At 49.1% G+C, this 25,121-nt stretch overlaps 1 protein-coding gene across 3 annotated transcripts; it reads left to right on the top strand.

Annotated features, from left to right (window-relative positions):
- Nucleotides 1-1,803: 1,803 nt before the first annotated feature.
- Nucleotides 1,804-23,816, top strand: eif4g1a (eukaryotic translation initiation factor 4 gamma, 1a). 3 transcript variants are annotated; one of them, XM_083689532.1, is made up of 30 exons: nt 1,804-2,219; nt 4,961-5,087; nt 5,273-5,356; nt 7,714-7,893; nt 8,328-8,430; nt 9,737-9,879; nt 10,405-10,497; nt 11,029-11,104; nt 11,302-12,390; nt 12,759-12,847; nt 13,023-13,203; nt 13,491-13,624; nt 13,943-14,098; nt 14,667-15,074; nt 15,382-15,528; nt 16,262-16,495; nt 16,665-16,769; nt 17,110-17,439; nt 17,763-17,883; nt 18,154-18,253; nt 18,459-18,754; nt 19,406-19,530; nt 19,668-19,840; nt 20,200-20,325; nt 20,460-20,541; nt 20,708-20,806; nt 21,126-21,269; nt 21,453-21,534; nt 21,685-21,825; nt 22,163-23,816. In XM_083689532.1, the coding sequence occupies exons 2-30, from the start codon at nt 5,013-5,015 to the stop codon at nt 22,342-22,344; spliced, it is 5,298 nt and encodes a 1,765-aa protein (XP_083545658.1). In that variant the 5' UTR covers nt 1,804-2,219; nt 4,961-5,012; the 3' UTR covers nt 22,345-23,816. The 3 variants fall into 3 exon arrangements, with proteins under 3 accessions (XP_083545658.1, XP_083545657.1, XP_083545659.1); XM_083689531.1 differs by having other exon boundaries at nt 18,151-18,253; XM_083689533.1 differs by lacking the exon at nt 5,273-5,356 and having other exon boundaries at nt 18,151-18,253.
- Nucleotides 23,817-25,121: the final 1,305 nt, after the last annotated feature.

The raw sequence follows: 25,121 nt of genomic DNA, 5'->3' as shown, positions 1-25,121 counted from the left end.
CAATTTATTGATATTGGTATTTCAATTTTGGTAATCAGTATTTGTGTAATGATGTCATCACATTTTGATAGAAACATTACCATGGACTCCATTCTGACTTGAAAGATCTGTCTATCTTTAGAGATGATGATGACACATAAAATGGGCCTTTAGCAAGACACATGTTGAAGGAATTTCACCCTTGTGAAATAAGATGTTTTGCAGTTCCAAAAGCTTTTAGTCAACATTTAGTTTAGACAACTTTATTATCCAAGCAAAATAGTATTGTATGGTACACCGAGTATACTGGATAATGAAAGGCAGGTCAAATACAACGACATGTTTGAGAGACACACATTTTATACAAGAGACCCCAAAGATGTGGTGTCCTGAAATTGAGGGTGGTTAACAATAGGCTTCCTGTCCACCATTAAAGTGGCACATAGAGGTCTCAATGTCCTTACAATGTCCACAACCATACAATTAACACTCATTCAGTAGTCTATGGGTTATGCTTTAGCTATTGTGTTGCAAGCCACATTTTCCAAACAACTGAGCCATTAGAGCATCAAACAGAGGAGCCTCTTAGAATGTACTGGAATGATGCTGTTAGAGAAAAAGGCCGAAATGACTGTCCTGCGGCGGGCTATGGGATGCTTTTTGCTCTAGCCTAGCATTAACAAAGCTGATGTAATTCTAAAGATTGAAGACCGACATTTCATTGGTTATTTGAAACTGGTATGTGTTTATGCTAGTGCTTGGCTGGAACAAAAGTCTGCAGCTCACATGTGACGGAGGCGGGGTTTGAGCCCAGGTCTCCCGTGTAGAAGACAGGTACAAACTCGCTAAGCATAAGCCTAGGCTTAAGGTCACAGAGCCAACGCATGTCATGGTGTCTCAGATAGGTTATATCTTTGTAATGTGTTATCTTCTGTTCCACTCACCTCCCTTTGACCTCCTACCCCACGGAGAGACCTGTCAGGGTCACGGCACCCATGTGACTGAGGCGGAATTTGAACCCAGGTCTCCCTCATGGAAGAAATGTGCAAACTTGGAAAGATAAAGCCTAGGTGTTAGCTTGGGAGGCCAATCCATATATTCACGTCTCAGGCAGGGTAACGTGTGATCTCTCTTATCACCTCTGTTACACACATATCCAATGGCTGTCTATTAGCAGGGTGGCCTTGGGTTCTTCTACTGAGTGTGGAGGAAGGGTTCTGTTGATAACCTGTGTCACAAGGTGGTACAAGGAAGTCACGGGAGGAAGTTATATATACTGTATTGTCAATCAATTTAAACGACTCCACTAAATGTCTTATGAAATTTTATTTTGAAAGTCTTTAAATGAACTATTGCTATACATACAGTAGGCCTGCCACAATATCATCAATCATGTCTTTCTTAATTACAGTAGTAGTCATTTCATTGATGGCCTCACCGTCAATAACATTCTTAGATCTGAACGTGATAATAATAAGATTTTATTTTACATTTATTTTGAATCGCGCTTTTCTCAGTACTCAAAGACACTTTATATCCACGGAGAAGAGAACCAATGAATACACATACACAAAGTGAAACACGCCTGACAACTTTGGCATGAAGACGTAGACTCGTCTTTTATTGCGTTTATTCTATTGTGAGAAGATTTTTTCCTTTGATCACGGGATGGGTTATTCTGCCTCAAATAAAGTTTCTAGAGGTCCAATTTATCCCCAGAAAAACGACTTTTTCTCCACTGTCACGTGACCGAGGAGACGGCATCAAATTATAATTTTCCCGGAAGTGCCCATGCGACTTACCAGGCGCACCGTCCGACCGGCACCGGACGAGAACGCATCGCACCATGGCCTCGCTGTAAATCCAACGAAACCCCAGTAGTGTGTGAATATCTTACCGGCAATCCGTCACCATCGGCGCCTTGATCATGGACCTCCGGTCCAGAGGCTTTTTTCGGAGGCATCGGAGTTGTCAATAGTAACCTTTAAGTGCTATATTAATTTATTTGGTCTCCTGTCACTTTAGCACGCTCCGGGGATTTAAAGACCAAGTGACAGCAATAGCACTCACCCTATCTGCTAGCTAGCTAGCTAAGTCAATAAGGGCACTTTCCTTTCGGAGAGAAGGCAAGAAACTGTACCACTACTTTTTTAAGTAACGGACGATAGGGTTTAGAAATATTTGTTGCATTGCTTACTCCCGTCTTCTCTCCGATCCCTCACAGAAACTATTCATTCCCGGTAAGAAACCTGTGATACCTGCAGTGCTATCTACGTTTTTTGTGAAAGGCAAACTGGTAAAGGCCTTGCTGGGTGTCGGTCCATCGACAAGGTTAGCTCGTGATGAGGCTGCTCTTGCTAGCTAGCCAACTGGATGTTGGCTAACAAGTTAGCTCTGTATAATCTCCTCGTGAAGGAAACTCACCCCTTAAAAGCGCTAAGGGTTTACATACATTTATGTTGTATATTTCAATATTGTCACTAGCTTACAGACCGGCGAAGCTGGTTGGTTGCAGTCCGGTTTTGACGTTAGCATAGTATATGTAGCTATTCTTGGTAAATTGGCGAACTGGTTAGCTAGTTAGCATTGCCTGTAATGTTAGCTAATGTCATCTTGCTATGTGCTAGCTAATCTTTCAATATATATTTTTTGAACGCTGGACTTGACAGCTTCTCTATTGACATCTTTCGTGTGCTGTTTCCAGCTGTCTATTTGAGGATTTGTTTGTTTGTGTGGTCCCACTGCTTTTACTGGACAGCTGGCGTTAGCAAACTTGATCCGACCTGTCAAAATAGCTAGCATTAGCAAGCTAGCTAAATCTGGTAAGGGTTGTCATGCTGGTTTTCACCAGTGTGGTTTGGTCGGGCCTACAATGAATGAAGGCTCAAAGAGTAACAAGCTAGCTAATCTATATGAAAGTATTTCAACTATCTCGTCTTCTCTACTAACTAAGCAATTCATATGGTCAATATGTCTAGCTCCACGTCTCATTTTGTTGCTAACGTATCACTGCAGTATATATCATGTGTGGGCTCCCGGTTCGTCAAGTTCACCAGTCATTAATATAAGAGACACGTAGCAGGCTACTAGCTAACTCTTGCTAGCAAGTGTGGGTCTCGTCTGCCAGGTCCCCTATAATTTAGCATGCCTGAATAGGCCGTGCTCTCAATTTGACCCATCAGTAATGTGATGCCGTATATTCTCACGAACAGATCGTATTATCTGGCGGGTATTTAATGGGATTTGTCTGTGATCATCATTTATATTTACCATGAACCTGATTCCTATATAGTTGCGTTGGGATTTGCTAACATATGGTAGCTAGGCAGCTAACCATGGCGGCTAACACACCGGCTGCTTACAACATGACACGTCTTCTCAATGAGATGGCCACTGTTGCACCATGTGATACCAGTTTGAGACTAACGTTCGTTCATTTCATGTTTGAATTAATGCCACATTTCAACTAAATTAATGGCAATATAAGTTGATCTGACTTACAACCCGTAGCCCTAAATGCAGAAGTGAACATTGCTTTCTAGTAAATGATTATTACAGATCGTTTGCCGAGAAATGTATCCCTACTGTCTCAAATAATTTGCCGACGTCAGTGCAGCAGCTGAAACATTGTCACCTATTCACAAAATATAGAGGAATGTGTAGCCATTGCCAAATCGACTTTGACACAAAACCGGCATTTCATGACACTTGAGTAATTCCAATTGATTATGAGTCAGTGACATGTGTAACCGGTTCCATCTGGGATGGTGTTAATCCCCATTGACTATTGGGGTTTGAACCCCACGACCTAAATGGCAGGCCTTAAACAAATATATAACCAGCACCAGTGTGTCAAATTATGTGTCCCTATCATAACATCCAACCTGATTTTTCTTTTCACAGGAAATCAAATGTTGCTGAATCTCATGAGACAATAGTCATAAAGTCTACATGTTTTTTATTGGTACCATCTGTCAGGATCAATAGATGGCTCGGCCAGTAGCCTGTCCTCCCCCATTGTTGCAAATGGAATGTAGTAGAACTGTCCCTTTAGTGATGGTGTATGCTGGTAGCTGCCTCTACCCAGTGCCCCCTCAGGCAGAAGGTTTTCACTCTATTGTCTGACTGATAGTGAGTTTGGGGTGTATTCACCTACACCAGCTGGCATAGAACACTGGGAGGGAGGAGAGTGAGAAAGGAGGGAATCGAAGAGGGAAAGAGACAGAATACATGTTTGTCTAGGTATGTTGGCACACGTGTGTGTGTGTGTATGAGCACAAGGCTTTTGGGAGGAGTCATTCCTGTTATCAGAGAGGGAACAGTAGACCACACCCTATGCGCTTGGCAAGACAACTTTTATTCAGCACTCGCATAAACCTACTAACCCTACTAACCCGCATCCAGATTTTGAACTCAACATCATGCTGTCTCTGGAATGAACCGAGAGCCTAATGAAAGTCATGAAAGGAACGTCAATGTGCTTCGCACACCGACTTATGACCGGTGTCAGGTTGTAAACTGTTGTGACCTGTCGCAAGTTACCACAGACAAGTCTGGCATTCCCATGACTGTTATATATCGGGCCGCTCCAAGTTAGCTCATGCTAAGACTGTTGACAGACAGGGCATAACCTGGATAGCAGGCTACTACATAGCCTCTTTAGCATCAGGTAAAATGGGTCTATCCTTGGCTGGCTCAGCCGACATCGTGTCATTTTGAGGAGTGTCGTTGTTGGCGGAGGACATTTTGTTACCGTTTAGCCTCTGTGATAATTTAGCAGACACTATATCCAAGCCGAAGAGCTGACATTAAGTTAACACCATTGTTCCGTACAGTATGCGAGAGTTAATCCCCATAACCCTGATGATGCAACCACTGATAGCGAGCACCGTGCTTGAACCGACTGTACCATTGGGACCAGATTTTAATGAGCTTATTTTTTTATTTATTGTTTTATCTTTTGCCTTGTCCTCTTCCTCAGGTTGGCTGGCAAGTTGGCGCCACCCTGATGCGGAACCACAGAACCACGTGAAATGAACAAACCACCGCAGCCTATAACGGGACCCACCTCTGTCCCACACCCCGCCCCCTCCCCTGGATTGACACAGGTGAGGGCCAATGACAGGACAGGAGGGCCATCTTTTTCAGCTTCTGGCCGGTTAGCTTTTGACTGGAGCTAGGAAGTTGGCTAACTCTGCTCTGTTTCTCTCTCTCCCTCTCTCCCTCTCTCCCTCTCTCTCTCTCTCTCTCTCTCTCTCCCTCCCTCCCTCCCTCCCTCTCTCTCTCTCTCCAGGCTGCCTATGCCCCTGGACAGCCCCCTTCTCTCGTCTTCGCCACCCCACCTCCACAAATGAACTCCGCACCGCAACCGCGACAGGTACTTGTCTCTCACCTTCTTGCTCCCCCCCCCCCCCACACACACACACACCCTCTCTCTCTCTTTCTGTATTCAAGCCTGTGGTGTGTTATGCTGAGTGTGCGAGACCACTGCCCCAACTCTTCCTTTCTCTCGCATGTGTTGCAGCGGTCATCTCTGCTTCAATGCATTAGTCGAACCTGTGTGCGTGTGTGTGTAACGGTCTTTCTCCCCCTCTCACTGGCTCTCAACCTTGACCTCTCGCTCTCTCTCTCCCTCTCTCTCTCTCTCTCTCTTGCTGTCCTCCCAGTTTGCCGCAGGGCCCCGTGCTTTACACCAACAGGTACTAACACCCCTCACTCACTCGCTCCCTAAAATGGCCGCCATCACCTCTCCAGGGCAGTGCATGCATTTCAAAACCAGCTTTGGAGAAGGATTAGGCTCGGCAATCCTTGCGCCGTTGACGTCTAGCTGTAACCAGACACCTTAACCACCTCAATTTATGGCATAGGACTATTTTAAAATGTATCAACTTTGTACCATAGCCAGTTGTATCAGGTAATTGGGCGCCTGGGCTAGAGTCTGTCCATCGGCCCTCAGCGGGTCTACCGGACCAGGGATTCCCCCCCTTCCGAAGACTCTAGCAATGCCCTTTTTCACACGACTGAGCCAAGCCGAGCTGCACTGTGCTTGCCTTGTTTACGCATCTACCATAGGAAAAAATATCCGATCCAGCACGGTTTGGTTCGGGTCAGCCCCTGTAGTGTGTGAAACCCCCTTAGGCTACCAACACAAATGGCCGCTCCATGTTAACACCCGATATATCACAGACCAGTCAGGGGTGGCCACTTCCGGTTCCTACGGGGCCGTAGGGGTCTGCCGGTTTATAACGTCTCACCTCGTCTCTTTTGATGAAGTCGTGACCCAAGACGACGCCTGATGCGTTTTCTGAGCCTATCGCAGTCGAGAGAGGCTCGAGTGACACCGGCAGATGGTGCGGGCCTCCTTTTTGTTTATTCAAGCCTTAAGACCCTACCTCCAGTTTTCTAATGTCTTTGATGGAGAGCTCCACGCGAGCCGAAAGACTGATGTTTTTTTTTCCGCTAACTGTGAATGGCTGAGTGATATGCTTCTGCTTCTCATACTCTCTCTCTCTCCTCCCCTCTCTCTCATTCTCCCTCCCTCTCTCTCTCTCTCTCTCTCTCTTCCTTATCTACTCCTCAAATCTCGTCTATCCCTTCCTCTCTTCTCTTGTCCTCCTTTTCACCCTCCTCACCCTCTCTCTCTCGTTCTCTGCTCATGTTGTTGTGCGGCTGAAGGGTGGATACAGAGCACTGCAGGTAACAGCTTCTCTCTTTCTCCTCCTCCGTTTTCTCTCTCTCTCTCTCTCTCTCTCTCTCTCTCTAACCTTAGTTAAGTCTATAGAAAAATGATAGAAGTTGAGTCTCCACATAACGGCTGAACTTGCTACACACTCACACCGCCATGGCGATGGGCCTTAAAAGTTAGCCTGCTAACACGACAGTTACCTCTACATTAAGAGGCAATAATGTTTCTAGCTTGCTATAGATATTTATTCCCACCCTATCCTATGTTTCCCAGCGGCTAGATGAACAGGTGTTAGCTAACCGGGGGGGGGGGGGGGCTGTGTGTCCACAGAGCAGTGATGATACATGGACGATATCTTGGACGATACAGGCCCAACTGTAGGACTGCATTTCATTCCGGAATGTTGTCCTCCCCCAACCCCACCCCCCCACGAACTGTCCTCGTTCACTCCCCTTCACAGATCTGATAGGATTGGGCTTGTGAGCCACAGGCTCCCCCCCCACGTTTGCTTCCACCTACCCAGTCAATACCAGATCTGTGAAAGGGGAGGGAACACGATGGAACGCAGTCCTAGGCCTAGTTTCTCAGTCACTGCCCTGTGGACACCGCCCCCGGTGACCCCTGGCACGCAGCACGCCTGGTGTTCTATTTCAACTTAAGAGACCAGAGAAACCCTCTGCAGTCGCCCTGCCTGCGTGCGTGCGTGTGTGTGTGTGTGTGCAGTCATTTCTGTCCCATGTGGAGACTCTGCTTCCCTCAGACCTCGCCCATATGACAAGTCTCATACACATGCATACAATCTCTCATGCACATGCATAAAACACACCCATACAGGAGCATGTACAAAAGCACACACTCGGATTCATTAATTTATGCACAAACACGCGTGTGCACACACACACACTAGCGACAGTACAAGCTTGATCACAGACAGACACACATGCTAGCTAGCAAGCTTGCTTACCCACACAGACACACACACTAGCTAGTGCTCATCCATTCACTCATATATTGTTCTAACTATCTTCCCCCCCCCCCCCCCCCCCTAGCCTTACTACGCCAACCGGCCCACCATGCCCACCAGTGCCCCCAGGGTCCAGACCAGTAGCGGGCCCCGGCCTGTGGGACCCACGCACGTCTACCAGCAGGGCTCTCAGATGATGATGATCCCCCAGCCGCAGATTTCCTTCGCTGGCTCCCCTCAGGGCTACTTCATCCCTCCTGGACAGGTACAGCCAGCAACACGTTACACTGGACAATACTCTCTACTCATCCACTACACCCACCGACACACACACACACACATTTACTTTATACTTTCTGGGCCAGGTACGGCTGACACCACATACTTAACACTCACTACTCATACACTGGATTCTCACACACTTTTGTGTTTCTATTTATTAAAGCTTAGTTAATTTTTTTTTTAAAAAGCCCAGTACTGTTTTTGCGACAGCTGCAGTTTTAGGTGTTTGGCCAGGAAGTAAGAAATGCCTTGTGGTTACAAAGCCAAAAAAAGGCGATTGAACCAATTGCACTCCTCCCTTTGGGGCATGCTGCGCTACATTAACTGCCTGTGAGTCCTTCCGTGGGTGTGCCCCCCCCCCCCCCCAACTCCCCCTTTGAACATCTTTTTGTGGTTTCTCTCTCTCTCTCTCTTCAGTACCGTGCCCCGTACACCATGGCACCAACCCAACAGTACCCTGTGACCACCGGCACTGCAAGCTTCTACCCCGGGACCAGCCCGGCAGAATACGGTACTTATGGTAAGAGTCTCTGCTCTGGGCCCCTCCCTCCCCTGCCCACCCCCCTGCCAAGTACAACCATGACTAGAACCATAACCCTCATTTAGAACCGACCATGACCAGAACCACAATCACAACCGTGTGTGAAACCCATGAACACCACTTTAGCAAGGACCATCATCATGAATTGAACCACAAACACACCAATGGAACCAAAAGGAAAACCACTACTACTACATTTCTGAGTGCCCCTTGGACTCAAATATATGCTGGTTGTTTGAGGTGGTTTTGCCTGGCAGGTTGTGTATGTGTGGATGGTGAGGCCCTGTGTGTGTGTGTGTGTGTGTATGTGTGTGTGTGTGTGTGTTCAGAAGTCCACTCAGCGAGCGGTCTAATACATGTAGAGTCTGGCTTTAACAACTGCTCTCCAGTCCTGTGTTCTGTCTCTCTGCAGTCTCCCCCCGACACAGCCTTTTAACACCCTGCTTCTTCCAGTTACCTCTTCTCATTCACTCACGCTGCATCTGTCTCTTCCTGTCCTCTCTCTTTCTCTCTCTCTCTCTCTCTCTCTCTCTCTCTCCTTCTCTTTCCCTCCCTTCCCCCCCCCACCCCCCCTCTCCCTTTTCCGCGGCGTTCAGAGCCCTCTCTCGCTGCGAGGGAGAGGCGGGGCGGTGGGGGGAGAGGGGGCGGGCGAGAGAACGGGCGTCTCTCGCTCCACGGCGCTCCTCTCACCTCCCAGCGCTACCCCGGTGAGTAGTGTGTGTGTGTGTGTGTGTAGGTCAGCATGCTTCAAGGGCAGAGTCTTTGTGTCCACCTCTGTCTGCATTGTCGCCGTGTGTATGTGTTTGCATGGAGGACTTGAGTATGTGTGTTTGCGTGCATGGGTTTTATGTGTGCTGTAGAGTTTACATTGCGCGTGTTTTATAGACAATTTTTCTTGGTGTATGTTTCTTTACAATGTGTCTAGTTATTTGTGTTCCTTCTTATTGTGTGTGTGTGTGCGCACGCGCTCATTTTAGTGTGGGTGTGTGTGTTTCTGTAGAGAGGCTCAGGGGTTTCATCAAAATGAAAGTGACGGTTTCTTGTACTTTTTTTTTTTCTTTTTCCGATTTTCAAGCATTTGGTTCTGGCAACTGTTATGACTGTTGTCACAATTATTTTGCCTCCAAGACAAAACTTGAAAATCCAGGTATGGGGGGGAGGGGAATGAATGGGGATTTTTCGGCTTGAACCAGAAGTAAGTTCAATGAACTACTTCCTCACAGCAGACTTCAGACCTCTCTACAGTGTATTTGAAAGGTCCCCCCCCTCCCCTCCTAACCTACAGCAGGTGCATACTACCCGGCACAGCCCCAGTACACGCCCACTGTCCAGACCGCGCCCGTCATGATCAGCCCCGCCCCGCAAGCTCCGCCCCCTCAGCCACCGCCCGCCCAACCACAGGGCCCGCCCAAGAGGGAGCGCAAACCGGTAGGTACCATGCCCCGGGTATGACCTTGCCACTGAGGTCAATAGTAGCATAGAATAGACAACTTCATTGTCCACACCATGTGGAACACATGCTTTTCACAACAATTGCATCCCATTGAATGGAATCTCTAATAGGGTTGGGAGATATCCAGATTTTCTTATTCACCATACACTTTAGAATATGTCATGATATATATATATATATTCACGATATACAACATTGTGCTAGTTCAAGTAATGAAAACTGCACTGCTAAAATGAAGACGTATTCACCGCGAAATGTACTTTGTTTGCAAAAACAGCAGGACACAGCAATTGTAGTTATGCATATATCTGTAGTTTTGAGCACTTTTACAGAGTATTTTCTGTGAAAGAACAGTACATCACGTTATGCTCTGAACCTTATGGTATTTGATGGTATCTAATATCGGCCCGATAGACGAAGGACGGGATAGCAGAGACACAGCGGCTAGTTTGGTGTTCTGATGACCTTCATGAATCCAACTTTCTATTCTCCCCTCACAGATCAGAATACGAGACCCTAACCAGGGTGGGCGTGACATCACAGAGGAGATAATGTCTGGAGGAAGGTCCACCTCCACACCTACTCCGCCACAGGTAAGCCCCACCCTCCACGTCATCATGAATAGTCCTTATGGCTGCACTGTGTATCTGGACCCTAATGTGCATTCAGGATCTTGGGGATTTTGTAAGAAGGATATATAGTTGTACAATCAGCGGGGGTGTGAGAATTCAAGTCAAATACGGAGGAAAGACGTCAACATCATCAAAAAGATGACCTTGAAGAAGCAGCACACTGAGCTCTCACAGTTGCCATGTGCTGTCAACAGACGATGATGTCATAGAGGACACCAGAGAGTGTTTTGAGTCATAGATTTAGAACCTATGTCTGTTTAGAACACTGTTCTATCTCTATGGTTTCAATCCTAAAGACAAACAGTTGAAATTGGCATTCTGTTTCGGTTCACTAAGAGCAGCCTATCTGTTTGTGTTGCGTGTCGCCTCCAAATTGACCCTGATTTTGAACTGATGGTGTTCAATTTGGCAGTGTGAAAGGATAAAAAAAGAGGTTTGGGTTCTCTTACAAAACCGGTTCTGACCTTGCTTTCTCCGCTTTGTCCTCTGTAGGCCATGTCAGAAGAGGGAAGTCCTCCTGCCCAGACCAACGGAGAAGTTGCACAGCCCGTCATGGTGACGAGAACAGGTGAGTCCCATTTGTGGTGTGATTTAAAAATAATAATAATAATAATAAAAAAAAAAAATCCCCAGTAGTATAAGCATAATTACTATTACTAACACGAACTATTTGAATAACATTTTTCTGGTTGATTTCCACTACGTAAAAGTGTTAATCCTCGCCTGTTCTCAGTCTAATTGTTGTCTCTCTGTTGCGACGCACAGATGAAAACACAGAAACTGCGGCTTCCGCCCCTACAGTGGAAACCCCGCCTCCTGCGCCCGCGGCCCCCGAGCCCACAGTTGAGGCCCAACAGGAAACGGACGACAGCCAGTCGGCCCCGCCTACCGAGCAGGCCGCCCAATCAGCAGCCGTCCCTCCGGCTGAGGTGCCCATCCCGCCAGGGGAAGACCAGCCCCAGTCTCGCTCCCCCTCCCCCCCGGCCGCACCCACCTCCCCTCCCCCAACAGAGGAGCCACCGGCCCCGCCCGCCCCTGCTCAGGTCAGCGACACGGTGGACGCCAAGTTGACTCCTGCTGTGACAACAGCAACAGCAGCAGCAGCCCCGGAGACCCCCGCCATTCAGGACGAGCCTAAGGTCGCTCCAGCAACAGCTGAGCTGCCTCCCGCCCCAGTGGTGGTGGAGGAGGAGGAGGAGGAGGAGGAGGAGAAAAAGGAGGAAGAGGAGGTGAAGAAGGTAGAAAAGGAAGAGCCTGCGGCCGTCAGCAAGCCAGAGGTGGTGGTACCAGAGGTAGTGGCACCGGTGGCGGTGACACCGGTGGTGGTGGCAGCCGCTCCAGCAGTGGAGGAGCCTGCCGCCCCGCGACCCTCGACCCCTGTGGCTGCTGTGGTCTGCAAGGAGCTCAGCAAAGAGGTCAGCCCTCCGGCGCCTGAGAAGGCGGCACCAGAAGCAGTTTCTGATACAGTCGACGGACCCGTGGAGAAGCCAGCCGCCGCCGTGAAGCAGGTCGCCGCACCTCCTCCGCCCCAGGCCTCTCCCGCCGCCGCCGCCCCTGCTGAGGCCGAGCCGGAGCCCATAGTGGCTCAGACGGCCGAGCCCCCTCTGTCCAACGGCCTCCCTCAGGACCCCGAGGAGCTGTCCGAGGAGATGCCCGAGGCGGAGGGCGACCATGTGTCGCCCCTCGCCGAGCCTGACACCCCTCGACCTCAGGAAACCGCCCCTGTCGCCGCCGTGGCAACGCCGGCCCAGGAGGAGAAGAAAGAGGAGCAGCAGGAGGAGGATGAGGAGAAGGAGAAGGAGGACGACGCACCCCCTCCCTCCAGCGGCCCTTCAGAGGAAACCACTATGCAAGGTAGGGTGGAGTCTGGCTGTAGACTGTTTTGAATCCTCTGAAACGTGTCCTCCCTTCCTTGATATAAATCACTGATCTGAAATGAGTTGCTTGGTGAGAGCAATGCAGTGGGAAGCTTGCTTTGACTCATCCCCTTTACATTAGATCAGTGGTGACGACAAGGACGAAGTAGGGAATGTGCCAAGTCAACCAAGTCAAATCTAGCTACAATTAGCCTACCTCAGTGGGAGGAGGGAAGGGTGCCTTTTTTGAATATATTCAAATAAGGCCTTTTATCTGTTTTACCAGAGAGGTTTTGAATTGTTTTAGAATCGGGTGTTTGAAGTTTGATTTAGGGTTTGATTGAATACCTTTCCTCCCCTCTGCAGCTGCTGTGTCTGTGCCAAAGAGGAAGAGGAACATGAAGGAGCTGAACAAGAAGGAGGCCATCGGAGACCTCCTGGATGCCTTCAAAGAGGTGTGTGTGTGTGTGTGTGTGTGAGTGAGTCAGCAGCTGTAAAGTCGTCCCCTACCATTTTACGTAGTCTATCCATATAGCAGTAGTATTGCAGACTTTTATCTTCTCCCCCCCCCCCCCCCCCCCCCCCCCCCACTCAAAGGTTTCAATCCCATCCCGTTTCTCGTCCATACAGGAGCAGGAGGCCAAGCCCGCCCCCGAGCCCTCGTCCACTCAGGCCGAGCCTCTCCCTGCGGTGGCGCCCGCCGCCCCGCCCACCGAGGCCCCCGACGAGACATGGGAAGAGAAGGAGGACAAGCAGAACGCCGACACGCCCAAACCCAAACCTGGCGATGCCAAGTACCAGTACAAAGGAGGTAAGGGGATCTGAGCATGTTAGAATCTTCTTAAATTACTTTTTTGGGGGGAATTTCAATAGAGAATTGAATTGGATTGGATTTCACACCAAATGTCTGGTCAATTTGTATCATAAGATCTGGCTACAGATAGAGCTATGTTTTGCTTCCTATTAAAAATACATGTGGGGGGGGGGGGGGGTTGTGGAGGACCAGTGATTATATTGGATAGGGCCATTGGATGAGGGCCACTATAGAGATCCATTCAGATCATCACACTAACTAACACTAACCCCCCCCCCCCCCAGAACAATGGAAGCCCATTGACCCAGAGGACAAGAAAAGGTATGACAGGGAGTTCCTCCTGGGCTTCCAGTTCATCAGCGCCAGCATGAGCAAGCCCGAGGGTCTGCCTCTCATCAGCGACGTGGTGCTGGATAAGGTACAGAAATGCGACACACCGCCCTCTCTTGGACAGGAGCACTAATAGGAATTGTTACATTTGTGTAAAGGGAACTTTGAAAGCCAGGGAAAATGTTTAAAGTCACAGTCTCTCAAAATGCCGTACGGCCATTGTTGTAGGCACGGAAGTCAAGAAATGGGTAATACGTTAAGCAAATAAATCACACAATGCTATGAAATAAATGTCAAGGTTGATAAAAAAAAATAATTGTTTTTATTTTTTTATTGTGGATTTCAATGCCAATGTATCAAAAGAACATGCACCTCATATTCTCTCTGCCTCTCTCTGTCTGTCTAGGCCAACAAGACCCCCATGCGTCCTGCCGAGCCCGGTCGTATGATGAACGCTGGCCCAGACTTCACCCCCTCCTTCATGGGCAACCTGGGGAGACAGTCCTCTGGTGGCGGCGGTGGTGGTGGTGGTGGAGGAGGCGGTGGTGGACCACGTGGCCCGGTAAGAGTGTGTGTGTGTGTGGGGGGGGGGGTTGTGTGTGCGCGTACGTGCCATTGTGTGGGTGTTTTCATACATTTTGTCTCATTGAGAGCAATACTGGTGAATAAAGACACGATAGGGCAGCAGCTATATGAGTCAACCGTCTGTTTTGATGTGCTGCTTGAGGGCATTTGTCAATTATATAATGGACTACACTGTTCTAAGATCACCCAGGGTAATTTCCTATAATCTTTGCTAGCCAGGCTGCACAGCTGTGAATGATTGACAGGGCACTGTTTGTTGTTCAGAGGCCTCATCTCCCCTCTACTCTACATGAGGTCATAACCTGTTCTTTTTCTCCTTCCTTCCCCTTTCATGCCCTTCACTCCCACCACTTCTTCTTCTCACTGCTCTCCTCTCTCTCTTCCCCTCCTCTTTCTTTCTCTCTCGCTTTCTCTCAACAATTCTCCTCCCCCCTCTGTTCCTTTCTTTACCTCCTCTTCTTACTCCCCCTCCCTCCCCTGTTTTTCTCTCCCTCTTTTCTCCTCCCCCTCCCTCCCCTGTTTTTCCCTCCCTCTTTCTCTTCCAGCCCCCCGGGCCACGACGTTCCCAGCAGGGCCAGCGGAAGGAGCCTCGCAAGATCATCACCAGCATGTCTCTGGGCGAGGACGTGCAGCTCAACAAGGCGGAGAAGGCCTGGAAGCCCGGCGTGAAGAAGCAGGCCGTTGGCCGCGGCCCCCGTGGGGGAGCCCAAGAACCCGAAGTGGAGGACGACGACCCCGAGCAGATGAAGACCCAGGAGCTGTTCAAGCGCGTGCGCAGCGTCCTCAACAAGCTGACGCCGCAGATGTTCCAGCAGCTGATGAAGCAGGTGACGGACCTGACCATCGACACGGAGGAGAGGCTGAAGGGCGTCATCGACCTGATCTTCGAGAAGGCCATCTCGGAGCCCAACTTCTCGGTGGCCTACGCCAACATGTGTCGCTGCCTTATGGGGGTGAGTGGTGTGTGTGTGTTCTTCCATCTGTATATCTGTCTTGTAAGTTCTCTTTCTCACCTTTTTTTTAATCTTTTACACCCGTTTCTGTCTCTTTCATACTTTCTCCCGCTGTTGTTTGATTCTCTTTTCATCTACTGTCCTCGTACGTCCTTCCAAGTACACATTTCAATCACTTGGGTGTCGACTCTCGGTCACCTACAAGACAGGACACCAACAAAACCCATTGTATACTAAACTTGCTTCCTTTCCTTTCCTTGCCCCCCCCCCCCCCTTCCCTCCTTCTCCTACCTTCCCTCCTCCCTAGCTCAAAGTCCCCACCACAGACAAGCCAGGAGTCACTGTGAACTTCCGCAAGCTGTTGCTCAACCGTTGTCAGAAGGAGTTTGAGAAGGACCAGGACGACGACGTCATCTTTGAGGCGAAGCAGAAGGAGATGGACGCCGCCAAAGAGGTACGCGCTCTGCACTCGACGTCAAACGACGACGGACGCACACACTCGGAATGTTGGGATAAAAAAGAAAAAGATTGCAGCACTTATTCCAGTTGGCTTTCGATCTCGTTCAGGAGACTTTAAAAGTGACAGGCTACTTTTGATAATATTGCTTCTCCGGGTGAACAATAAAGTTGTATTCGATTGTTCTGTTAGGGTCTCATGACAGTAACTAAAAGAGGGTAGAAAGGATTTTGGCAGTCCCTTAGTCCCACTATTGTCAAAGGGGGATACGTGGATCGATCTAGGGGGTACACAAAATAAATCTGTGATTTACCTTCCCAAACAGTCCTGTTGAATAGCCGACTGCAGTCTCAGTACCAAAAAATAAATGCATGCACCCTGTCCAACAGAATAATATTATCACAATGTCTAATATGTAAGGGATAATGTTCATAGAATATCAATTAGGCTAAGAAATAACCGACAGGGGGTACATGACTGTTAAAGGTTTGGGAACCACTGGCTTAGTCCCTACCCCATCGCCCCTAGTCCCTACCCCATAGCCACTTGTCAATCTCAGACCCTCAGATAAAAGCCCTCCATGGCTGGGTTGGAAATACCGCCACATTTGCTTCCACCTAACGCCCGCCCCCCCCTCAGATCTACCAGAGTGCCCATCCTGGGGAGTAGGGATTACTGGTCGAGTCGCCTAACTCACAACATCGTCCCCCTCTCTTTCTCTCCTCGCCAGGAGGACCGCGACCGGCTGAAGGCGGAGCTGAACGAGGCCAAGGACCAGGCCCGCCGGCGCTCTATGGGCAACATCAAGTTCATCGGCGAGCTGTTCAAGCTCAAGATGCTGACGGAGGCCATCATGCACGACTGCGTGGTGAAGCTGCTGAAGAACCACGACGAGGAGTCTCTGGAGTGTCTCTGCAGGCTGTTCTCCACCATCGGCAAGGACCTGGACTTTGAGAAGGCCAAGGTAGCGGACAGACAGATGCATGCGCAACGCACACACACACTGAGCCCTTTATTAGGAACACTATACTAATACTGGGTAGGGCTTCCCTTTGTACACATGCGCACTTTCTCGCACATTTCTTCTTTGTTGATGCATGCCAGACTCTTGACTCTTCTCTGTCCCCCTACAGCCTCGTATGGATCAGTACTTCCACCAGATGGACAAGATCATCAAGGAGAGGAAGACCTCGTCCCGAATCCGCTTCATGCTGCAGGACGTACTGGACCTCAGAATGGTGAGACGACACCTCCATCCCGCTCTCCTTTTTCTCCTTTCTTCCCCATCATCCCCCTCTCTCTACCCCCAAACCCCCCCACACACAGTGCCCCCCTTTCCATTTACATTACATTTACATTTATGGCATTTAGCAGACGCCTTTATCCAAAGAGACTTACAACAAATACATTTGTTTAAGTAAGTGAATCATCTATCCATCAGTCATCATAAGATAAAGTAATCTTAAGACCAGGTTAAGTTCCAGTTCAGTTTGTACTCAACTGTCTTTTTTTCTTGGTTTGAAAGGACTAGTCTTAACTCCCCCAACCTCTCTCCCTCCCTCTCCTCCTCTCTTCCAGGGTGGCTGGGTGCCACGCCGCGGAGACCAGGGCCCCAAGACCATCGACCAGATCCACAAGGAGGCCGAGCAGGAGGAGCACCAGGCCCAGATCAAGGTCCAGCAGCAGCTGCTTAACAGAAGGGACGGAGGCGGCGGTGGAGGGGGAGGCGGAGGGGGAGGAGGAGGAAGGATGGGGGGAGACAGAGAAAGAGGAGGAGGGGGCCGCGGGGGCCCACACAACTCTGGCGGGGGCCGGGGCAGCCAGCCGCAGGACGAGGGCTGGAACACGGTGCCAATCTCCACCAAGAACAGACCCATCGACACCAGCCGCCTCAGCAAGATCACCAAGGTGGGGGTCTGGGCTGGGGCTTTTTTTTTTTTTTTTTAAGTCGTCTGCATCGCAATAGAATAGCAATCGCATGGAATATAACTAGTATTTTGGTGTGTGAGTGAGAGAGAAATTAATACATTTTTAGCCACTATCCTTGTCCAAAATCAATCCCAACTCAATAACATCCCCTTGGATTTAAGAAATATGGTGGGAACTCTCTTTAGCTCACGCTCACACTATTCAACCGCTTTCAAATCCATGAGTGGGCTAGAGAGTCAGGGTCTGCTGTGATTCTGTCATGATCTGGTGCCTTCTTAACCTTTGACCCCCTCCCCCTCCAGCCGACTGCTCTGGAAAACCAGATGCTGGCCCCCGGTGGCAAGGGCATGTGGGGCAGCTGGGGCAAGGGCAGCAGTGGAGGTACCACCGGAGCTAAACCAGCCACCGGGGGAGAGCCGCCAGGTATACACACACACACACACACACACACACACACACTCTCTCTCTCTCACTCTAAAGCCTCACATACATACATAGATACACACACACACACGTGTATATGTATTCACACTCATTCTCTCTCGTGCTCTCTCACACAAGACCAAGACCCAACTGTGAACAGTGTTGCGATACTACATTCACACGCACTTCTACGTACACGCTTCCTACGCGCCCCCATGTGCTTAACGTGTCTGTACGGAAGTGTGACTCCTCCTCCTCCTCCTGCAGCAGCAGAGACCGGCCGTCCAGCCACCAGCACCGTCAACCGCTTCTCAGCCCTCCAGCAGTCGGCCCCGCCCTCGTCCGACGCAGACCGCAGAGTGCCCCAGAGGTACGCCCCCAAGACCGTCTGTCCGTCAGGCCCAGTCTCTTGCTCTCTTTCTTTCCGTAGTCTGTCTGTCTTTCTTTTTTCTTCCTCCCTCTCTTGATTCTCTACCCCTTTGCACACTCTTTTTCTTCCTCCCCACTCCTCCCTGTCTTCCTCTCTCACACGTTCTCTCTCTCTCTCTCTCTCTCTCTCTCTTCCTCCTCCACAGGTCCAGCTCCAGCCGGGATCGCGGCGGCGACAGGGACCGCTACGACCGCTTCGAGCGCCGTGACGGGGGCGGCCGGGATGGGAGCCGCGACGGCAGCCGTGACGGTAGCCGTGATGACCGCGGCGCCCGCCCGCCCATCACCAAGCGCAGCTTCAGCCGGGAGACGGAGGAGCGCGGCAGCCGGGGAGGCGACAGCCGGGGACCCAGCGAGCCGGTCCGCCGCGTGGCCAGCATGACGGACGACCGGGACCGCGACCGGGGGAGCCGCGACAGAGCCGCCAGCAAGGAGCCTGCAGGTACGGGACCGGGGACAGGGTCGTCATTGCAAATCATCAGAGGTTTTTTTTTTAATTATTAGTTTTGTCAAACTTCAGATCAGTCACCGTCACTAGGTTGTGTGTGTGTGTGTGTTTCTTCAGATCAGTCACCATCACTAGGTGGTGTGTGTGTTCCTTCAGATCAGTCACCGTCACTAGGTGGTGTGTGTGTGTTCCTTCAGATCAGTCACCGTCACTAGGTGGTGTGTGTGTGTGTGTGTGTTTCTTCAGATCAGTCACCATCACTAGGTGGTGTGTGTGTGTTCCTTCAGATCAGTCACTAGGTGGTGTGTGTGTTCCTTCAGATCAGTCACCGTCACTAGGTGGTGTGTGTTCCAAATGATTGGCCTGTTTTTCCCAACAGTCTAAATCTTGACACCTGTATAAAGAAAGGTTGGGTAAAAAAAAATTAGGTAAAGGGGGAGACATGGTGAGGATGTGAGAGGAGATGTAGACGGGGTGGAAGAGAGAGGTGGGGGGGGGGGGGCGAGATATTGCTGTGTAGGGGGCACATGGGGCGAGATGGGGTTAGGATGGGGGGCGGGGGATTAGATGGAGGGAGGGGTTAGGGTTAGAGTGTATTAGTATGCTCTGTGTACGGTGTGTATTGATGGTGGTTGTTGTCTACAGTGAAGCGTGAGACCGCCCCCACTCCTCCGCCCGCTGCTCCCGCCAAGCCCACCATGACTGAGGACGAGCTGGAAAAGAAATCCCACGCCATCATCGAGGAGTATCTCCACCTCAACGACATGAAGGTACACACACACCCTATATCATAAGAGTATCTCCACATCATTGACATGAAGACACACGCACTGGAAAAGAAATCCCACGCCCACACTGTATGTATCGAATGTGCCTAATTCCCGTGCTTCCCCCTCCCGTCCTGTAGGAGGCGCTGCAGTGCGTGGCTGAGCTGAACAGCGCACCGCAGCTGTTTGTGTTTGTGCGGAACGGGCTGGAGTCGACGCTGGAGCGCAGCACCATCGCCAGGGACCGCCTGGGCCTGCTGTTCCAACAGCTGATCAAAGCTGGCACCCTGCCCACACCCCAGTACTACAAAGGGTGAGAGTGTGTGTGAGAGAGAGAGTATGTGTGTGTGTGTGTGTCACCAGAGACAGAGAAGTGCACAATTCTGTCCACACAGCAGTACTACATAGGCTGCAAGGGTAGAAGTGTGTTTGCGAGAAATACTAAGAAAAAACACTGTCCAAGCACTACAAACTGTTGGGATGGGTGTGTGTGTGTGTGATTGTCGTCAATCTAAGGGTGAGAGTGAGTGTACAAGCCTGTGTGTTGGTTATACGTTGTGTAGAAGCCTCCACACTAGCTAGCCCTACAAAGAATCTGCTCGTACACTAAGAACACACAGATGGTGTTTGTGATGAGCGGTCGGGTTAACCTGGTTGTGTTTGTGGCCGCAGGCTCCAAGAGATCCTGGAGGTGGCCGAGGACATGGCCATAGACATCCCCCACATCTGGCTCTACCTGGGTGAGCTCATCACTCCCATGCTCCACGAGGGAGGCATCCCCATGGGACCGCTCTTCAGGTGAGGCCCAGGCTTCGTAGGCCACAAACTCTCTTTGATGCTACCTTCAGATTCACAGTGCGAGTGAATGAACAGTGGATGACAGGAGGTGAGCTTTTCAGGGGACCGCTTAGTGACCTGTGTGTGTGTTTTAGGGAGATCTCCAAGCCGCTGATCCCTCTGGGGAAGGCTGGTGTGCTGTTGGTACAGATCCTCACTTTGCTCTGCAAAGGAATGGTAAGTGTCTCTCGTTGGTCTGTCTGTGGTTGTCTGTACAGCTGTTTTAAAATGGCTACCGTAAAGAGCCTCCCAGACTTCTGTAAACTGTTACATGTATGAACGTAAATGGAGTTGCACTGGTACTGTCTTTACCTTGTATAAATGGTGTGTATGTTTCTTTTAGACCCATAAGAAGGTTGGAGGCCTGTGGTTGGAGGCAGGTCTGAACTGGAGAGACTTCTTGTCTGAGGACGAGGACGTCAACAAGTTTGTGACTGAACAGGTTCGTGGGGGGAGAAATGCTAGGACGATTATTAGATTATTACTATTGTCCTAGAGGGGCTAGTCACTAGATGGGCATGTTAGAAAGGACAGACATGGAAATATCATCGACATGGACAAAGTACACAAGCTTTGTTCTTGATTTTAGGTTATGGATTCATGTTAGGGTTAAGGCCGGTGGTTTAAAATCAATTTGGGGTCATAAGATTCTAGTATGACCAGTGACAACCATCTTAAAAGCCTAGACGTACAGTATCATTGAAATTGTTTTGCAAGAGGGTTCTAAGTACGTTTTCTTTTTTTTTTTTCTCCCATTGCAGAAAATGGAGTTTACACTGGGGGAGGAGTCTGTATCTGAGGAAACCAATGAGAAGAAGGCCCTGAGCGGGGAGGAGCTGAGCAAACAGCTGGACAGACTCATCCAGGACAAGGCCAACAACCAGCGCATCCGAGACTGGGTTGAGGTATGCGTGTGATGGTGGCATGCTTTATAAATGTGTTGTAATATATTGAGTCTCTTGAATATGAATTAAAAACCAAAACTGATTGAAGTGAGAAGTTGTGGCTTGTCAAAAGCAAAAAAACATTTCTAACAGAGTATGTATGTCAGAATTCCCTGTGTTGACTCTCTGCCCTGGTCCCTGCAGGCTAACCTGGACGAGCAGCAGGCTGCTGCCAACCAGTTTGTGCGCGCTCTGATGACATCAATCTGCCAGTCAGCTATTATCTGTAAGTGTCCAATGGCATTGACACAGCTGACATTGACAGATCACTTTTTCTTTCATTTATTTTTTTTCCAAACCCCTTTGTTTGACATTAGGGTTTGTTCATCTGAGCCCAAATCTCTTTTCATCCCCCTCTCTCTCCCCCTCCCTCCAGGTGAGACCCCCTACAAGGTGGACGTGGAGCAGATTAACCAGAGGGCCAAGCTACTGCAGAGGTATCTGAACGACGAGATGAAGGAGCTGCAGGCCCTTTACGCCCTCCAGGCCCTTATGGTGCACATGGAGCAGCCAGCCAGTGAGTAGTGTGTGTGTGTGTGTGTGTGTGTGTGTGTGTGTCTCTGTCTCTCCACCCACTGACACATGCGTGTAATGTTGTCTACACTGACCTTTGTGCGTTAGTGTTAATGGCAGACTAGAATTGGAGTGTCTGTCTGCGTGTGTCTGTCTCTCCACTGACCTTTTGTGTGTTAATGGCAGACTAGAATTGAAGAGTGTGTGTTACAGGACTGTAAGCTCTCTGGAATTCTCTTGTCAGTTGTCTGAAGTAGTTTGGTATTTTCTGTGTGTGTGTAATCCATGTTTACATATTGGTCTTATGAGTTTCTGAACGTCTCTTTCCCGTCTCTCCTCAGACCTCCTGCGGATGTTCTTTGACGCGCTGTACGACGAGGACGTGATCAAGGAGGAGGCCTTCTACAAGTGGGAGTCCAGCAAAGACCCCGCCGAAATGACGGGCAAGGGCGTGGCCCTCAAGTCCGTCACTGCCTTCTTCACCTGGCTCCGTGAGGCCGAGGAGGAGTCCGACAAGGAATAAGAAAGGACACACACACACACACACCCCCCCCTCCCCCAAACTGCCGTCGCCCCCCTACGGCGAGGGAGGGGCATTGCAGAGGGGACAGAGGAGAGAAGTGGACTCTAATTAATAAGGCCCTCAGAGGCGGACTGACTCGATCCTCAATGAGGAGAACATGGTTTTTTGAGGGGGGGGACTCATGACATTACAATCATTTCTCTCTTTCTCGCTCTCGCTTCCTCCATTCTCTCTTTCAGTCTTCTGTCACGGCAAGTGTCCGCCGAAATGAAATAAACCTGAAAAATGATTCAGCAGGATTGCTTGTTTAAACAAAAAAAAAAACTAGAAAAAAAAATGATACGCGTGTGAAAAACCACGCGATTTGCGTAAAGAGGAGAAAAAAAAAAAACATTTTGAATTCTTGAGAAAAAAAAACAAAAAAACAATACAAACCAACACGCTGCTCTTTTTATGGTTCTCGAAAAATTATATATGCAACATACTATATGACACGCGACAAGCATAGAGACAATGGGATGTGTCATGTAGCATGTTCCCAGGAGTGGGTATCATGCCATACGTGTGACGTCCGATCGAACACAGAGCTCTTATGTCTTCTTTTTTTTTTTCTTTTTTTTTTTTCTTATTGGAGTGTGCAGCATGGTTGAAGTGTGTTTGTATTAATGATAAAATAGGGGGGGAGGGGGAAACATCATCTGACAAAAAATATGTATGTTGCTGACTTTATCAAAACTACGATGAATGGAGTTTTTGGGAGCGGAGGTTGACTTTTTTTCCTTTTTTTCGCGTCCTGTTCACTACGGTGGGACCTGTGAGGACAGAAAAACAAGGAGGACGGGATTGTGAGGTTTTGACCTTTGACCTTGACTACTGGGGAGTGGCCTATATGCTTCCTTTAAGCCATCCCTTCTCCCACCCCCAGTAATCAACACTCGACTGACTGAGAATCTGCGTTGTTACCTCTCCTGTACTTACACAAACTGTTGGTGGTTTCTCTCTCTCGACTCCCCCCTCCGTCGGAGGGAAAGCCCGTAGAGGACTCTTAACAATGACAAGATCACCATTAAAACTTGAAAAACCTACAGAAATCGACTTGATGAAATAGTAGTTAAAAAACACACAGAAATGATCCGAAAGCCTTTTCTACTCTAAGTGGAAACACATTTCAGGAGCGTTCTGTAAATATATATAACACAACACAAAAAAAAAGTTTTTGTCAGTTTTATTTTTCGGAAATAATAAAAAGAAATTGCTGATGTAATGTAATATGCCATGTATCTTTTTCCAACAGAAGTGGCAGTTTGTCCAGATGCAGAGAGAGGTGCTTTAGATGATCCATTGATTAGTTTTATTGGAATTTTGTAAATATTTCTTTGCTTTCTTTATTATTTAAGGAATTACTGCTTCTTTTTGCATCGGAAACTGGAAAAGAGGAAACGGAGCATTGCAAATAAAAGACTTATCAAGTTGCTGAGCAGAGACTTTGTGCGCATCTGTCCAGTGTCCTTTCAGATGTCTGAGTAGGTGGAACGTGTGAGTGCATCGCTTGTCTTGTCATTCCAATAGCATTTCAGCGAGGGCTATAACCACACTTTATGAAAACGTGACATTCTTATGATGTATAAGCTACTGTGTTGGTCTATAATTGGAACAGGCCTTGTCCTATGCAGGATCATTGCCTGGGTTATAGCTCACTTCAATAGTACACCGACATCAGTGGTTTTCAGTCTGGGAGCCTGTGATATTGCATGGCCACATTGCCAAAGATGTCTCTGTCCACTAGGTGTAGCATTTGTATAGTCCAAGAAGGACTGCGTTTCACAGGAAGGTTTGAAGACAATGTTAATGATCGCTCAATGCATTCAACAAAGGCTTTCTCTGTTACTGGGATATTTTCATTGAGGATGCAGAATTTGTGTTTCTGGGCTTGAATGTCTGCTGCAATGAAAGGCATAATTTAATGTAACTATAAGGGTCCTCATCTGATGACATTTCTGCATTGGTCACGTCACCCACAATTTGGTTCACTCATCACTCAGATATGACAACGACCCTCCTATTTTAGCTTCTTTAGGTCCATTGGATTCAATACCAGTTGCATGGTCAGACAGAAGCACACCACCACTAATAACTAACTATTGACCACTGTCTAGAGCCTAATCAAATGGAAGACCAGACCAGATCAGAGGAGGAGGAGGAGGGGGGAGGCTGAATTGGATAACACCGCCTTGCGCCGATGACGCGTGCCAACAACAGGAGCCATTTGGACAGAGCGCGTATCATATGTAACCTACATACCGAGCGACAAATCGTGCGTCTCCTCTCGCTAACATCGCGTCTGTCAAAGTGTACGGCGGGGATTGTAGCGTTAGCCTGTCATTAGCCGACATTAAACCGGAGAACAGAAGGCGCATGGCCCCGCGGAATCATCTGTTGATTGGATCATCAGGATTTGAGACAAGCGCATTATGATCATGTGCGACGGTGTCACCTCCAGTCGATATACAGGTAGGTGAAATGACGGCATTTATCGATAGCCTGTATGGTTATGGCAATTGGCCAAGATTTCGTCGACCCTACATTTCCGCTATGTCCAAGGTTATAACGGGTGTCCATTAGGCTACATAGGCGAGTAGATCACTGCACTGTGGAGTCGGTCATTGATATGCAGATACTGTCTCCCGTTGCTTGGAGACATGCTGCATCTTTCACTGCGGTGTTGTTTGTTTCTGGTGACATTTATCTCTCCATCAATCACAGGATGTTGTCCGCGC

This window comes from Argentina silus, assembly GCF_951799395.1.
Source record: "Argentina silus genome assembly, chromosome: 18".
In the NCBI taxonomy this organism is placed as follows: Eukaryota; Metazoa; Chordata; class Actinopteri; order Argentiniformes; family Argentinidae; genus Argentina; species Argentina silus.
The sequence above is the reverse complement of the archived record's forward strand: the minus strand, read 5'-3'. Positions and strand labels throughout refer to the sequence as shown.

Coding starts and splice junctions, on each gene's coding strand:
- eif4g1a (XM_083689531.1), top strand. CDS start 5,013: ATGAACAAACCACCGCAGCCTATAACGGGACCCACCTCTGTCCCACAC. Junction 16,496..16,664: donor TGGACTTTGAGAAGGCCAAG/GTAGCGGACAGA, acceptor GTCCCCCTACAG/CCTCGTATGGATCAGTACTT. Junction 16,770..17,109: donor ACGTACTGGACCTCAGAATG/GTGAGACGACAC, acceptor CCTCTCTTCCAG/GGTGGCTGGGTGCCACGCCG.